We start from the raw sequence: 18,591 nt of genomic DNA, 5'->3' as shown, positions 1-18,591 counted from the left end.
TGTGCTATCGATATACGCTGACAGGTCACCAGTGAGGGGTGATAGGTGAGGATGAGAGCAGATCAATTAACCTATTGTTACGAATTGCACATTTACCGTGATAGTTTCCATGGGGAATTGCGTGGAGTTCGAAGGACGCTGGTGACCTGCCAGCGTATGCCGACAGTGCAGGTGTGGTTGCCATTCCATTCTCAACCATTAAAAAAACTTTTGCATCAAATACTGCAAAAATATTTACTTAAATAATATTTAAACAGCTGAATAGTTTTTAATTTGTTGCTGGCATGAACTAAATTTTAATATAAAAAAAAATATATTCAAATTTCGAAGTATATTCATGCATAGCGACGGGTTACATATCCTTACCAATGTTATAAATATGAAAGTCAGATTTAACCTTATGGCGACTTATGGTAATGGATCAACCAATCACTTTAAAAGTGGGGAAAGGGATTGTTAGCAACGGAGTTTGACAGCCTCATTGCTAACATTATGTCCTATTAGGTCGACCTTCACGTGGTTCCCCCTGGAAACCATTGTGAATATATGGGGAGAAAGGGATTGTTAGTAATGGGGTCAAATAGCCCTATTACTAGCAATATACCCACCTTGTCAGGTCGACCTCCGCGTGGTTCCCCCTGGAAAACATAGTGGCTAATCCTAGTTGAATACGTCAGGATGGGCTAACTGACCTGCTTTCATCCTCATCAGTCATCTCTCACTGGTGCCCCGCCAGTGTATACCGATAGCGCATACGGGGTTACCATACCATAATTCTTATTGAATTCGGCACGATGGGCTAACTTAACAAGTTTGAGTAACTTTATTTTTGTTTCTAAGTTTACAAGACACTTTTAAAACTTGTTTACCATATTGCGTTATCTTCAAAACAAAGCTGTTTCAGTTATGTTAAAAGCAAATACATCTGAATTTAAATATCGGTTCTTTTTTTTTAACCTTTAACTGTCCATTGGTGAATATAAATCTCCCCTTTAGAGGGTTTTGCTAGTAGTTACCATGCTTGGTTTGGTTTTATACCAGAGACCGTACAAAAGTCGATTGCTTGGACACCTCTGTCCCATTCGTGTTTCAACCGTGAAGCAGTTGTGTTTGCATGGCTGTGTTTCGGTTTGAAGGGTGGGATATGGTGTGAATTTACTGGGTACAGAGGAATAACATCTGAGTCCTCAGGAATGGCAACGCATGGGGGGTATCATGGGCGAAACAGTATACTCTGTTATGTCCATGGTACCATGTGTATAGGCGACGTTACCACTTTCCATCAGGTGAGCCGTTAGCTTGTTTGCCATTCTAAGTTGTATCGGTTCTCTAATAGATTCGGGTAGATTACATTCTGTTTGTACCATAACCTGTAGATGTTATTGCTTATAGGTCATTCATCATTTACTTGCTTTTAAATAAGCAGTATTATATATAATAAATGAAAGTTCTTCCGACGGATGGATGTTAGAAAATTGAATGTAATAATTACTGAACAGATTTGAATGAAATTTTTTACAGGGGTAGGTTATATCTTAATTCAGCCACGGGATAGTTTGCGAATCATTTTTAAGCTCACGTACATAAATGTAGCTGACGGGACAACGGAAGAGATGTAATGGTCGTCTTTGGGGGGGAAGAGATTGTTAGTAATGGGGATTAGTAGCACCATTGCTAGCAATATAACCTGTCAGGTCGACCTCCTCGTGGTTCCCCCTGGAAGCCATCGTGATTAGATTTATCGTTAGATTCGTCACAATGGGATGAGCTGCTTTATCCTCACCTGTCCTCTATGACTGGTGCCCCGCCAGTGTATACCGAAAGCACAGGCGAGGTTACCATTCCAATGGGGATGCCATTAAAAAACCCATGGGCTTTGAATTAAGGTTTTACAGATCATGAGTATAGACATATAACTTGATAGACATGTCTACAAGACAAACGTGCATGATAACTACATTTAATATATTGTTTAAAAATGAAACAAACAAATAAAATTGTAATTTTATTATTCACCAGTTGGAATATAATGAAAAACTTTGATAGACTTCGAAAAATCGGTACGTTGTTAGCTTTTTTGATAAAAAGCCAATGTAAACTTACACTGGTTACATATAAAAATTAAACTTAGGTCTTAAAATCAAGTTCAGCCTTATAAAAAAAAAAAAAAGATCTTTTCCTTTTTTTGTGTCATCAATGTGTTCACAGCACCGTACACGGTCAGTCGAAGGGGCCACGTCGTGAAAGGATCTGTTTACATGAGATAAACATCCAAGAGCCGCCCTTCGGTCAAGGAAAACACTGGGGAATGTAAACGCGACTCGTGTTACAGATAACGGACTCCCTAGTTAACAAAATGTGTTGTCCACTATGATTAAAACAAAATACTAAAGCAAAGAAATGCTGATAGCCCGTACGACACGGGCGGGGGATGGTTACAAGTGACGGAGAAGCAGAAAGAGGTTTTAAGTCGGCGGTTGAAGACGTTTAGTTGTCCTCGATTTCCTGCTCTTGCTCCTCTTCGAAATCGGCTTCGTCGTCAGCGGTGGCTTCTTGGTATTGTTGGTATTCGGAAACGAGGTCGTTCATGTTGGACTCGGCCTCAGTAAACTCCATCTCGTCCATGCCCTCACCAGTGTACCAATGGAGGAAAGCCTTGCGCCTGAACATAGCAGTAAACTGCTCAGAGATACGCTTGAAGATCTCTTGGATAGCGGTCGAGTTGCCGATGAAAGTGGCGGCCATCTTCAGACCACGTGGCGGAATGTCGCAAACGGCTGTCTTGACGTTGTTAGGGATCCATTCGACGAAGTATGACGAGTTCTTGTTCTGGATGTTCAGCATCTGTTCATCGACTTCCTTCATGGACATGCGGCCACGGAAGATGGCGGCTACAGTTAGGTAACGTCCATGGCGCGGATCACAGGCGGCCATCATGTTTTTGGCATCAAACATTTGCTGAGTGAGCTCGGGTACGGTTAGGGCGCGGTACTGTTGGCTGCCGCGGGATGTGAGCGGCGCGAAACCGGGCATGAAGAAGTGGAGACGTGGGAAGGGTACCATGTTGACGGCCAGCTTGCGGAGATCCGCATTCAGCTGACCAGGGAACCTGAGACACGTCGTGACCCCGGACATGGTGAGCGACACCAGGTGGTTGAGGTCGCCGTACGTGGGTGTTGATAGTTTAAGCGTGCGGAAACAGATGTCGTAGAGAGCCTCGTTGTCGATACAATAGGTTTCATCTGTGTTTTCTACTAACTGGTGGACTGAGAGTGTGGCATTGTATGGTTCTACTACTGTATCTGACACTTTGGGCGAGGGTACAACTGAATATGTGTTCATAATTCTGTCGGGGTACTCTTCTCTGATCTTGGAGATGAGGAGTGTGCCCATACCGGAGCCAGTGCCGCCACCGAGGGAGTGTGTGAGCTGGAATCCTTGGAGGCAGTCGCATGACTCTGCTTCTTTTCGTACGACGTCTAAAACTGAATCTACGAGTTCGGCACCTTCTGTGTAGTGTCCCTTGGCCCAGTTGTTGCCGGCGCCGGACTGTCCGAACACGAAGTTGTCCGGACGGAAGATCTGTCCGAAGGGTCCTGAGCGGACAGAGTCCATGGTACCGGGCTCGAGATCGACCAGGATGGCCCTGGGCACATACTTGCCGCCGGAGGCCTCATTGTAGTATACATTGATACGCTCCAACTGCAGGTCAGAGTCCCCGTGGTAGGCACCAGTGGGGTCGATACCGTGCTCGTCGGAGATGATCTCCCAGAACTGGAACAAAAAAATATTTTTATTACAAATGACGTAATACGACAGGGGCATATACAATGTTAGGGAAAGTAGCTAGCACGAGTGGGTACGGGATTACAGGGTGCGTAAGCCGGGATGAGTCACCGTTCTCCTGGGTGACGTGGCGGACACAGTCACATTAGCATATTTATGAGGTCGCGACTACTTATCGACCGCGTACCAAACCGGTACATAAGCTGACGTATTGCTGTATTAATTACAGCAAAAACAACTCCTTACGAGGGCAGTCAGCCTATGTTTCTTGTTTATGTAACAACACCTTATAAGAAGAGAGTGCCGAGCAAGTTTCTTGTTTCGGCGCCAATATTTATCCCACATATCAAGGCAGGTCGGCGTTGTATGGCGCGGATTTGAATTAAAGAAGCAAGTATATTACAAGTAACATGAGATAGAATAATACTAAGATACGCGAGAAACTTTCTATGCAAAGAGCGATGGTCCGATACGATCTATTGTTAACAACGAGTTTGTTCAGCGAGATGCGATTCAGAGATTACAATGCTTTATAGTCTAATAGAAAAAAGCCAGTCAAGTGCGAATCTGATTAGCACAACGAGGGTTCAACACAAAATCATCAAGTTTAATATTTTTTTGTGAAATAACTAAATATTTATGGTGTTATTTTTCCTTTACTTGTGCTACATGATGATATTGCTTCTTGCCAAATTTCATAATTCTAGGTGAACGGGAAGTACCCTATCATAGGGTTTAATTCCCTTTGCGAATGTCAAAATATGCGATATAAATGGTACTCGTATATAAACGGCCGTATCTTTCGATTGCGTCGATTTAGAAACTTGATTTTTCCACTGCTTTAAGAGATCGCAGACCTAAGTATATGATATTAATTTCAACTTGATACCTTCACGCGTTCCTAAGAAAAAGGATCTTGACAGATTGCACAATGAAGTGATCCTATAAGAGTCCCGTTTTTTTCTTTGGGGTACGGAACCCTAAAAATTAGAAATCTTTAGAGTTTATTAAAAGAGTACAGACAAAAACTTTGGAATGTAGATTACTGACAAATGTAACAATGACAAATTGTAACAATTCGAAATAATTTAGCATTTTATTTTATAAAAAAATAATATAAAGATTTTAAAAAAAAAAAAAAATATAAAAATAAATTATATAAAGTCGACTCAATCGTATAAAAATGTCAACGGAATTTCAACAATGTGGGTCAAGTTGTTTTTTTATATGTACCGGTCTTGTAGTGATTACTATGTAAGTATGGTTTTGTCCAATTAAGCAATACGCCATAAATCACAACCTCAAAAGGCTTGATTAATCAGTTACTCGAATGACAAATGATTTATACAATTAAATGGAAAAAAAAAAAGGTTTTTTATTAACCTTTTTTTTTGGTAAGTATTTTGGTAAGAAATGGTAAGTATTTTTATTTAATACTAACTCTGTGGTATGATGCATGTATGGATTTTTTTTCTTTTATTCCAATTTAAATTTTAAGAAATCATCGGATTCCTTTTATTAGTGTTTTACTAGTAAAAAACACAGTTTTCATAGACAAGAAATGATTATAAAAAAATCTACTTTAATTGTGGCAAGACCAGTTAGTTATTTTAATTAAAAATTATTAAACCGCACTTTATAAATAAAAAATTCTATAGAATCAATTAGAATATACTTTTTTTTATAAAAAAAAAAAACAATAGAATTAAAAACCTTCTTTTTAATGTTAATTGAAAACAACAAAACCTCATAATTTATTACCCGCACACGAGTCAGGCGTCAAATAAGTAGTATGGAAGAAGTGATAGCAATAAATTTGTGATTTTTTTGGGAAAGGTTCTTTGGCAAAAATGCCAAATTTAATAATAGAACACTGCATTAAAAATATATTAATATTTTATAATTCAGCCAGTAACATACTTGATCCTAGTTATAGAGCAAATGTAAAAAGATCAGGCGTCATTGCATTAGATTCTATGTATAAATGATAGGGGATATAGCTTGAAGACAATGTAACGTTATTTTGGTGGACATGGTGCTATATGGGAACGCCATGTCTTCATCATACGTATCGCTATGGCGCCCTGTTGGTGGACAAACTGTCATGTGGACAGTAGGTCTTCATCGGAGCGCGAACACAAACTGTTACTTTAAACTTTAAATAAATTTAATAAATGATGTGTAATATTTAGTAATGGATAATTTTTTTTTTAAGAATAATGTATAAAGATTTTTTGTTAGGTTGGTTAAATTTAATAACTATTCAACAAATTTTAAAAAATCTTTCATCTATGTATGTACCTATATAATTTCCTCTATTCAAAAATGCACCGCCTACTTATTTCTCAGTTTGCCCAATAGTCTCGAAGGTTTTTTTTTAATACCACTGAAGTGGCAAAACAAGCATACGGCCCACCTGATGGTAAGTGGTTACCGTAGCCTATGAACACCTGCAATACCAGAGATATTACGCGTGCGTTGCCGACCCTGAAGAAAACTCTTTAAACAAAGAAGTCTCGAAGGTGTTATAATTTTTTTTCCATTAATTTTGTAGATAAACAATTGCCACATCAAAATTTCTCGGAAGACTCAATAAGATCATGGTTATTTATGTACTTATTATAAAAACGCTAAAAATAAACGCCTAAAAGGTAAATTGTTGACAAATTAATTATGTAAATAGTTGTTTTGTCCGTGGCTTTGGTCGTATATAGTTTCTATTAAGTTAAAATTTTCAAAAATCTTTTCTTAGCGGATATATACGTTTTAAAATAAACCTATGTCGCAAATATAAGCTTTATAGACTTAGTAGTTTCGGCTGTTCTTTTTTCTATGCAACTTAGAATGGCAAACAACGCGCTACATGTACCCTGTAAATTCACTGCCATATCCCACTCTTCAAACCGAAACACAGTCACGCAAACACAACTGCTTCATGGTAGAAACACGAATAGGACAGAGATGCCCAAGCAAACGACTTTTGTACAGTCTCTCTCTGGTAAATGTTGTCGACTGAGTGACATCTGGTATGTTGATTGTTACACATTACAAATGATTTTGTCAGTATAAATATAAAAAAAAAAATACGTCAAAATCATCGGCATGAAGTTTCCCATGAGAATGTTACCATCTTACTAGATGTTTGTTTATATGCTTTATCTATGTGATATCAAGTATGCTGTTCGAGATACCACGATTAGATAACGAGTTATTTGATAAAAATTTTACATATTGATAAAATAAATGTGACGATTATAATCAGAGACATTTGCCGACTGTTGCCATTGTGTCGCATGTAAGGATGAAGATGTCCACGTCTAAGCAATATTAGAATCTAAGGTGTGACATTAGAGTCGAGTATAGCTAGTCGTTAGGTAGTGCTGTCACTACGTACGAGTCTATGTGTAACCGATAGGCTCTGACATTGATGGCGTTTTGGTTTCAATTTAACGAATCGGTCAGATATTTATTTTGGAATGTCAAGTCTGTTATCTAATATTATTTTTTGGAGAAACTTTTGTACAAAAGTCGATTGCTTGGGTACCTCTGTCCCATGAATGAAGTAGTTGTTTGCATGGCTGTTTCGGTTTGAAGGAATATGGGGGGGTACAGAGGAATAACACCTGAGTCGAAAGGCAACGCATGTTATAGAGATGAGCAGTATACTCATATCTATAGGCGACGGTTACCACTTTCCATCAGGTGGGCCGTCAGCTTGTTTGCCATTCTAAGTTATATATATATATATATATATAGCTATATATTACCCACCTCTATTACTCAAAATAATTTTTGAATTACCGGAGAGTTAGTCTGAAGTTTAAAGACAAAAGTTTTTGGTAAACCGATTTGAACCAACAATATACAATATGGATCCCATTGTCTCATTTATACATTTATTATGATGGTTTGGTGTAAGGCATCTCAGAAAGTAGCGGATTCATAAATACAATTATTTGTAGCCAATAACCAGTTAATACCGGTTAATTAGCTTCAGCCTCGAACGTCCAATTATCATAATTAGTTTTCTTTTGCTAATTATTTTTTTTTCTGCCAACACCGGAAGTTAATGTGTTGCAGAAATGTTTTAGCTGGCACTTTTAAGTTTAACAGCATAATAAAAATATAAATTTCGACAAAATTAATATGAGAAACCAATATTGAAGAACTTTCTTGAGACAGGCGTGCATGGTGTTAGTCGATCGTGAACATGCTTTTAACCATGTCATTTTAGGCACAGTACATTTAAATAAATACACATAATGTTAACATGAGATTTGAAAGAGTAACTGTCGAGTTTTTTGCGGGCTTCTTCTCAATAGGTAACAACCTTCCGAACCCAACAATAGATTAAAAAATTACGATTTAAAAGTGCTTGTAAAACAAGCAGCGTCCCACTTAAAACATCTTTAATGCCTGACTGCGGTTGCCAATCCGCCTGCCAAGCATGGCAACTACTGGCAAAACCCCGCAAGATGAGAATTATGTTCAATAATGGACAGTTAAAAGCTGATATGATGATACCTGAAACTGCATCTGCGATTTTTTTTTATAGAACTTAGAATAGCAAACAAGCTGATGGCCCACCTGATGGAAAGTGGTAACCGTCGCCTATAGACATGAGCAGTACCATGCACATAACAGAGTATACTGTTTCGTCCATGATACCCCCCATGCGTTGCCATTCCTGAGGACTCGGGTGTTATTCCTCTGTACCCAGTAAATTCACCATATCCCACCCTTCAAACCGAAACACAGCCATGCAAACACACTGCTTCACGGTTGAAACACGAATGGGACAGAAATACCCAAGCAATCGACTTTTGTACAAAGTCTCCCTCTGGTACTAGTACTATGCCCATTAGTTTTTAATCCTATAGCGATTACTTTAGCTTAGAAAGAGTTTAAAATAGAACAGTTCAGAAATTGTCTATTACCGCACAAACCTAACAGTACACCTACTTCAGTTATCTTTCATAACGGAGCATTGTGATTGGTCTAACTATAGATTCATTACGGATTATTTTTTAATGAACAAATTCTGATAGCGATATGGCAAGTAGAACATACCGATTATTTAGAGAGGCACTCGCATATACTACTTAAGCAGCAAATTCCAGTAACTTTTTGCAACTCACAATCTTAAGCTTCGTTCCAGTAATACTCTCCAACTATCTATCCCCGGGGGAAAGGGATTGTTAGCAATGGAGTTTGACAGCCCCATTGCTAGCAATATGCCCTATCAGGTCGACCTCCACGTGGTTCTCCCTGGAAACCATGGTGAACAATTCTTGTAGAATTCGTCACGATGGGCTAACTGACCTGCTTCATCCTCACCTATCATTCCTCACTAGTGACCCGCCGGTGTATACCGTTAGCGCAGACGGGGTTACTATCCCCTCTAACTGTACTGGTTTCGTTTTAAATTCTTTACTACCTACATTCTTCACGACCCTGGAACGCGCTTCCTGATACCATTAAGAGACTACCGACTAAACCGTCTTTCAAAAAAGAAAAAAAATAGTTCACGCTCACTTTTTTACTTTATCCGAGCAGTAAGTACTTTATATTATTCTCAATTTCGTGTATAATATAGTATATGTCATATATGTGTAAGTATATTTGTTATTTATATATATTTATTCGTTTATATATGTAATTTTAGTAAGTATGTAATATCAATAATTACTAGTACCGCATTCGAGTATTCTGACACTTCCCTATGGTCGACTGGGAGAGAATGCTTTTAGCATTAAGTACGCCATGTACACATATATGTACTAATGAAAAAATAAATAAATAAATAAATATAGTGAGTATTCATAATAAAAGTGGATAAACGCGTTTTCTCGTAAAATCGTCTTTCAGATCGGACATGTGTTTCTATTTTCACCATCACGGAAATAGTTCAACGAACCCTGCCTACTGCTGTGTGCTGTGTTGCCATGCATTAATTTTCCGTCTTATTATAATGTTGCGTTAATTAAGTTTTTGCTGGACACGTCTACGAGTCTATTAAGTTACAGTGGCTTGGTGTGACGAGGTACTGGTGTTTCTTGCAACTTAAAATATCGTTGATATAAAGAAAGTAAATTGTTTAATTTTTATAGCTTTGAAATATTTTTTTTCTTCTTTTATTTGTTATATTTATTAAGTTAATTTAGCTGTGGATTTTTGTTTAAATTCTAACGAAGCTACCTACATAATTACATATGTACAAAACTTTACGCAAATGATTGTATTAAAAAAAAAAAGGCTTTAATTGTGATAAAATGAAATTGATTTAAAAACTAAACTAATAAAGCGGTTTAGTTTAAATTCCTATAGGACCAATCTATAAGTATATTCTTTCAGTTAAAGAAATAATTTTCCAAATAAGTTCACAACTGACGGAGTTATGAGGTGATAAACCAACAAAAAAATACAACCGAATTGAACATCTTTTTAAAGTAGTTTGAGATATTTTTTTATACAACTGAGGCAGCAAACTAGCATACGGCCCACCTGATGGTAAGCGGTTACTGTAACCTATCTAGTAAAGTAGAACATATCTAAATGGTAGTGTATGTAAAATGTATCAAAATCCATTGCGTAGTTTAAAACAATAAGATTACAAGACTGACACGAACATGGGATTTTGTTTTATACCATTTACAGATTGATATATAATAATAATAATAAAGCCTTTATTCTCTGACCACATTTTTACTTTAACTTACATACATACTTATTACTAAGCTAGCTTTCTAGCAACCATTATGTTGGTCAGGTTGTCTGTCGACATAGGCCTCCCCCAACTGCTTCCACTTTCCCCTATTCCTAGCTGACTTTCTCCATCCTTTAGGTAAATCGTCCTCCCATCTTTTGATTTGCCCTCCTCGTTGTCTTTTCCTATTTCTAGGATACCATTCTATTATATCCTTCGTCCATTTTTCTTTGTTGACAGATTGTTACTGTCCGCTCAATGCAATGGCAGTCAATCGTCTTGTAACAATGAATAGTTAAAAAAAAAAACAGTTTGATTAAACAAGGACTCGTTTTGCCTTTCCTTTTGTGTCAAGTGATGCAGAGGTCCTTCCTGTTCTAAGACCATTATTGGCATAATTCAGTCGGCTATTACTATGAATTAATCATCAATAGCATATAATTCGTGGTATGATAAGGTAACAAGTACCTTATTTCGTTTACATTAAGGTTTTAATTTAACCACGATATTCAACAGAAGGGATTATACAAACAAATATACATCCCACATAAATGAGTTCGAAAGTAGTTCCCGCCTCTATTTTTAACACGCATCAAAAAGAAGGAAGTACTTTATTCAACTGGATTTTTTTGTTACGCGATCTCTTGACAAATCGTGGCCCGATTTTAGCTGTTCTTTTTTTTTTAATACAAAGCGTTTAAAAATCGTGGTCATTAGTTCTCCTATTTCTGAAATCCACTCGGTACGATGTTGAGAGCGAAAAATTTGTGAATATATTGCGATTGGATTGGATTATTGAACAAACATCATTGACTTCTGATAGTGTATCAGTAAGGAATGGAAGATAGCATTCACTTATATAATGGAGTATTTTATTTATGTATTTACAACTCGATGCGGTGTCAAACATGTAAGTAATATAATAAATGCTCAAGTTTGTAATGATTGATGAATAGATTGTATGTTTGTTTGTTATGCAAACACTACTGAAATGAGATTTTTTTTATTGCGTGTAAGAGAGGGGATTAGGGCCTCTAGACAAATGGCGAACGAATTCGTCGAAGGAATCGACATCGCTAGCTAGTCCATGAGATAGAATGAGATAGCAACGCCGGGTGACTCATTCCAACTCACGGACTCGCCAGCGATGTCGATTCCATTGACGAATTCGCTTGCCACTTGTCTAGAGGGCCTTAAAACTGCTTTGTCTAAACAATAATAGTTTTGCTACACTTTTTTTTTTCATTTAAGTATTTTCTCTTGTCGATATGCAAGTCATTCGTGCATTTACGTATATTGCATTCATTCATGCAATTCGTTTGCTATACTATTTAATTAAAATTGAAATAAATTTTGGAATGGTATAACATCAGAATCGAATCTATTTTTAACTGATTTAAAAAAACAGGAGGTTTCCAAATTCGGCTGTATTTTTTTGTGTGTTGGCTCAATTATGAGGCAGTTATATATAAACCGATTTGGAAAAGTTTTTTTTTTTTTAACTCAAAGTTTACATTTACAAACTGGTCACATAGAAATAAAAAAAAAAATATTGGTAAATTTGTTTTTAAATCAAAATAACTAGGGTTGCCACAATTGAAGTGAAGGGGATTTTTTTTTAGAACAATCTTACGTTTTAAAGACTCAGTATAGGACTGATAAGTCCTTCTTTTAATAAATAAATAAATAAATATATATTTAAGAAATTGTAGTTTTTTTTTTACAACACAGGGGACAAACGAGCATGCGGCTCACTTTGATGGTAAGTGACTACCGCCGCCCATGGCCACCCACAACAACGACATTGCAGGTGTGTTGCCGGCCTTTTAAAAGGGAATATGCTCTTTTCTTGAAGGTTATGTTGTCGTATCGGTTTGATACAGTTTTGTATTATCGAAGATATAATAGCGTAAAGTAAACAATACTATCAAATTGAAAACCATTTTTAAAGTCGGTTAAAATTAGGAAATTCAATGATTCAATACTGGAAGACAAGATTGTCAAAACGCGTTACCAAGATGGTGCCTGACAAACCCATACAGTAACCCGCGTCACCAGTCCAACTATAGTGTGTAAGGAAAACAATGGGCACATCAGTATGTCGAGTTAGGTGCCGATACGCCATGAATACGATTTGGGACAGAGATAAATTTCGAATTAGGAGAGTTGGTTCCTGTATATGTGGATAGGTAACCATATTTTTAAGACCAATCGTACCAAAGGCAAGAAATACTTATATTAAAAAGTTCACAATTGATTCTAGTTTGCATCTAAATTTTTAACTTAAAATTAATGGGATATTTATTATATGTATATATTTATTTATTTAATATATTATGTGTATGTTTATATTATATGAATGTATCAAGTATTGCTTTATATTTCCTCAATTCGATAATGCACCGCCTACTTATTTTTGTTTGCCCAATGGTCGACTGGTAGAAAACACCGTCCGGTGTTAAGTCCGCCATACGTACATATAGAATTTTTACTGTGTATTAAAGTGTAAATAAATAAAAATATTTATTAAATACTAGCGGCCCGTCCCGACGTCGCACGAGTGGACATTTTTAACATTTCCCTTCACTGTTCTGCTCCTATTGATCGTAGCGTGATGAAAAGTATACTATAACCTGCCCAGGAGTATGAAGAATAATTGTACAAAGTTTCGTTAAAATCCATCGAGTAGTTTTTGTTTCTAACGAACATACAGACAGATAGACATAAATTTTTACCGATTGCATTTTTGGCATCAGTATCGATCACTAATCATCCGCTGATAGTTATTTTGGAAATATATTTCATGTACAGAATTGACCTCTCTACAGATTTATTATAAGTATAGATTTTATACGTTAAATAGCCATTTTCAATCGACCCTCTTGATGACAGATTTTAATGTTTTTTTTTTTCAATCGTATATTTTTTCAATTGTATTTTTGCTGTTCAAATATGAACTTTGTGATTATTGAAATCAGTTTTTATTTAATTGAAATAAAATATTAACATATCTTTTTTGTAAGCATTGTACGAGTAATTCGATAATAATTTTTAATACTCAAGTTGCCAAATTCAAAGATAATCTATTAATAAAAAAATATATTAATTAAATTGTTTAAAAAAATATATTAAATATTTTTTTTTACCTTCGTCTTTTTTTTCTCAATGTCCTCTACCCAAAGGTTGTCTGGAAAAGATTACTTAGCAGCAAGGCCGCCTTTTGTATCACTTCTCATTAAAATTGGCTTTATTTACTATTTTATAAATAGTACAATAAAGTGTAAAATAAATAAATAAATAAACATAATAATCGAAACAACAAATAGTTCGGTAGTTTTTAGTAAAATCTTAAAAAAAAAAACTGGTTTCTTCGGTTGTAGGTTACTAATTTACAGGTTATTGACCGCCATATTTTCTCATTCATTTCTGTCTGTACATTTTTTTATCGTGTAGTAAATATACTATAGATAGATACTCTTTATTGTTTCCTCCAAAAGATTACAACAGTAAAATTATTATAAATATAAACAATTACAAGAAATAATCACAGTGAGAAAACAATGGGCGACCTTATCGCTAAGAGCGATCTCTTGCAGGCAACCTTTGGATGGAGAGGAGTAATTATAAACAGTTTGATCGGAGGCACGATGAAGACATATTACTTATACAGTCTAATAAATACACACTGTCTTAACCACTCATAAATTTATACCTCTTTAAATTTGGTTACCATGAAATTGTATCACTTAACACTGTCTATATTTGAACTGTATAAACATGGATTTTATTTATTTTGTATATTTAATTAACCTGACTTTATGGACACTCATTGTTATACATAGTTTCACTCATACATGCGCTTAAATTACTTGCATACACCCACTCTAACTCGCCTACCTTGCTTTAGAGTTATAATTTTTGTTTGTATAAATAAAATCCGTTATTGGCTGTATTTATAAGAGACTTGGCATGTAATTTGTTTTTAAAAGCTGTGGATTTTTGTATTAAACAAATTAAACAGAGTAATACACATTTTGATAATAAAAAAAAAATCTTTATTATTTAAGCAGATTCTCAGTTATGGGTGATATGGATATTTTTTTTATACAACTTAGAATGGCAAACAAGCTGACGGCCCACCTGATGGAAAGTGGTAACCGTCGCCTATAGACATGAGCAGTAACATGGATATAACAGAGTATACTGTTTCGCCCATGATACCTCGCATGCGTTGCCATTCCTGAAGACTTAGGTGTTATTCCTCTGTACCCTGTAAATTCACGCTATATCCCATCCATCAAACCGAAACACAGCCATGCAAACACAACTGCTTCACGGTAGAAACACGAATGGGACAGAGGTACCCAAGCAATCGACTTTTGTACAAAGTCTCCCTCTGGTATTGCTACATACTACCAAACCCTAATCGCTATGGCGGGAGAGCGATATCAAAATAATATGATTCATACAAGTCCATTACAAATATATATTTACTAGATAGCCGTCTAGGTTTCGTTGTAAACAGAGATAGGCGATGCTTACAGTTTATTGACCACATACACTACCTTTTGCCCCCAACTTCGTCTGATATATAGATAGAATGTAATGAATGAATGTGTATACTTTATTTGCATTATACAATATAGAGAATAAACAAGACAATAAATGTAAGGATACAATTGTATATTAAGTACAGTAAGGCGGTCTTATTGCTGAGAGCAATAAGACGATAATTAAGAAAATTAACACAATAAAACATTAAGGACAATAAAGTACTTTTATCAAATAAAAAAATAAAATAAAAATAAAGTGAACTATATATATATATATATATATATATATATATATATATATAACTGATAAGATTACAAGATTTTTATTAGTTTCAACATTTATTTATATTAAATGTGTGACAATTAGGTACAAATAATTCTAATAAACTCTTTCCAGCAATACCACAGCAGAAAAATTAATAAAAAAAGAATTATGAATTTAATGAAACATCAAACTGGAAAACATACTTTAGTCATAATTGGAGTCGAATACTCCAAAAATCTCGATATTTTTTGAGTTTTGCTTATCCCAAAAGAATAAGAAGTAACAAAATAACAGCTGTATCATAACACAGAGGGTGTAATGTTAATATTAATTTAATAAATTTTTAAAATGTAATAAAATAAATACATACATATATACTTTTTTTTACTGAATATTGGTTAAAAAATTGCATAATAATTCAATTTATGACAAGTTGATTAAAAATATAGTATTAACCTAGTAAAATATGAAAAATTTTAATTTAATATAATCTTTTTTTAATTGCTTACTTACACAGAGAAAACAAGAACATCCGCTAACTAAAATTTCTAACATGCCTACCTAAACATATTTGGATATAGGCACATCTGTTCAGATAAGACGTAACGAATATTTTTTTTTTATAATTCGAACGTTATAAATGACGGGCTACGATTGGTCGGTCATGGGACGCCGGGATAGCCTTGAGCGAGGTTCAAATTCAAGCGTACCCTTCTTGTAACGGATTTTTAAAGGCGGGAAAAAAAAACAATACAGTTAGTATCCTATAAGAATTAAATGTACAGATAAAAAATGTTTTAAAATAATATTGATGGATGAAATAACGAAAAAATGTAAATGTAAGTTGCCTACAAATCGAAAATGCTTAGTAATAACGGTTTAACTAGAAAATTTCCTTTGTTGCTGCTAGCTATAGTTTGCTCGTACTACATACACTTGTATGACATCTGAAATATATTTAGTAAGGATTCCGCTAAGAATAACAAATGTATCATACCTAAAATTATATTTTACTAATCTTTCTACGGAAATTGACATTTTCATAACATCGGCTATGGTGAATCAACTAAATCGGAATAGCAAATGGCGATAGAACACGTGGAAGTACCACGGCGCTAGCGGTGTCTCGCCGATCGATACAGGAAAGTAGGTAGGCGGGGCACTAGTAAAATTTTCACAATTCTCAGTTTCTCGTACCGCCTCGCGAGAATTTAGGGTAAATTACAAACAATTAGAAAATGAAGACAAAGTTAACGAGCGGGTAAGTGTGACCACACCCATGACTCGATTGAGAAAAAAAAACACTAGTTTTGCTTAAAATGACATATAAACGATTAAGAATGCATTTCACACAAGAAATAACTCTAAAATTGCTAACAGTGAGCAATTTTCGCTGGAGTACCGATGCGTCACAAAATGCCGGCCGCTCAGACATGTTCCAAAATCAAATTTTACTTTCGAAAAAAAAATAAAACCCGAAATAAATACCTTAGCTCCAATTTGGTTGCCGCACTGTCCGGCTTGAATGTGTACGATTTCCCTCATTTTGATTTGGAACTTAATAAATTACTTAACACTAAAAAATTTACTGCTCCGCACGCACCACGTACTTTCGTGGTTGCTTGAAGAATAATCTCGTTCCGTTCCGTCCGTACGACCAAACCTACGTAATTCATAGAGATGTGAACCCATACGCCATACTACTATCGACAAAATTTGTCGCATTGCGTCAATATACGCCTATAAAGCAAAATATTTCATAATAATTCATTCTGTTATTCGTAGTAATACTTAATGATATATAAAGTTTATAGATTAAAGTAATAAATAAAGTTTAAAGTCACATCTTTAATACTTAGACACAGATTGTTCAAATCAAATTATATTAAAATTATTTATGTCCAGAAAACCATATTACAAAAAATATCAAAAGTATAGCACTTGTCCAATGTTTTAGCTGATACAGGTTTGCAAATTTATACATTTTAATTGTTGTATAAATAATTTTTTTTTTAAATTGAATAAACAACTTAATAATAATAATTAATTTCTATTTCATAATTCAGCAATAATAAAAAAATAGATTTATATGTTATTATATAATTCAACTACTCAACATATCTATATTACTTTATAAATTCTTTGTTTTCATTTACACTATAAAAACAATGTTATTTTGTATGTTATGTAATTGAGCCATGTCGTCAAACGCGATTTGAAAATCTCTTCCGCTTAATATTTTCATATCTTCATGCAGGCGACTATAAAGTAAGATATTAAATATATTTTTCTTTTATATATATTTGTGGTATTGCAGCTGATATAATTTGTTCATGAGATTTGATCTAATTTGCCATTGATATACTCCACTTCTCGTTTTTTAGAATTGTAGATGAGAGTTAATAAAAATACCAACGTCTCTTATATACATACTTGGAAGTGGTAGAATATTCAATTTCCGAAACAGTGGTATACAGCTATCTACATACCATGCATTACGTATTGTGCTCTTTCTATATCCATAGTTTCTCCAAAGTATCAATCCATAATTAAGCACAAACGACACATACTCACGATATGCAGTTTCTGTAGAGACTGTCTCTCTTAATCTTTAAGGGCAAAGGCAAATTTATTTAATTTATTGTAAATCTGTTCGATGCGTTCTTTCCAATTTAAATGTCTATCAAATTTTATACCAAGAAATTTAAGAATGTTTAGTTTGTCTATGTGATTATTATTGTTGTTGATGTGAATGGGATAGGATTTGAATTGTATGAAGTAAATTGCATTGCTTTATTATTATACATATGTAAACCATTAATATTCATCCAGTCTAATACTTCACAGAGAGTTTTATTAATGTCTGATTCGAAAAAGTATTTACACTTTACTATGAGTATTGCGTCATCAGCGAGCTATATATGCATTTGTGTGCTGTGACAATACGAAGATCGTTCATAACTTCATATTAATGAAAAAATAATGGTTCTAGAATGCTAATCGTTTGTTTAGATACTAAATTAGATGATTTAATAATTGTTGTTATCTTGGTACATTACGTTCTGTTTATTAAGAATTTTTTATCCATTCTTGTGCTCAATATCAATGCCATAAAAGTTCAAGTTCACGAAGAACAATTTCTTCGTTTTTAAATGTTAGTGTCAAATCATTAAACAGTTTGCCCAATTTATGCAAACTAATACCTATGTGAGCTATTTCTAATCCTCCAATATTTTGGTTAAATATTGTCAAATTATTGAAGCTAACAATACATGTGAAAG

The 18,591-nt window shown here is 34.8% G+C and overlaps 1 protein-coding gene and 1 long non-coding RNA gene across 2 annotated transcripts in view; both read right to left on the bottom strand.

Moving 5' to 3' along the window:
• The window catches only part of LOC128202519 (uncharacterized), a 108,987-nt gene that overhangs the window by 62,769 nt on the left and 27,627 nt on the right, over nucleotides 1-18,591 (bottom strand). The gene's annotated exons all lie outside the window — the stretch shown is intronic.
• Nucleotides 1,993-16,959, bottom strand: LOC113511197 (tubulin beta-1 chain). The gene is made up of 2 exons (XM_026894814.3): nucleotides 16,799-16,959; nucleotides 1,993-3,774 (listed from the first exon to the last, which is right to left on the bottom strand). The coding sequence occupies exons 1-2, from the start codon at nucleotides 16,853-16,855 to the stop codon at nucleotides 2,488-2,490; spliced, it is 1,344 nt and encodes a 447-aa protein (XP_026750615.2). The 5' UTR covers nucleotides 16,856-16,959; the 3' UTR covers nucleotides 1,993-2,487.

The sequence above is a fragment of the Galleria mellonella genome, unplaced genomic scaffold, assembly GCF_026898425.1.
Source record: "Galleria mellonella isolate WM207_F2 unplaced genomic scaffold, CSIRO_AGI_GalMel_v1 utg1053, whole genome shotgun sequence".
NCBI lineage: Eukaryota > Metazoa > Arthropoda > Insecta > Lepidoptera > Pyralidae > Galleria > Galleria mellonella.
This window is presented reverse-complemented; position numbering and strand designations above follow the sequence as displayed.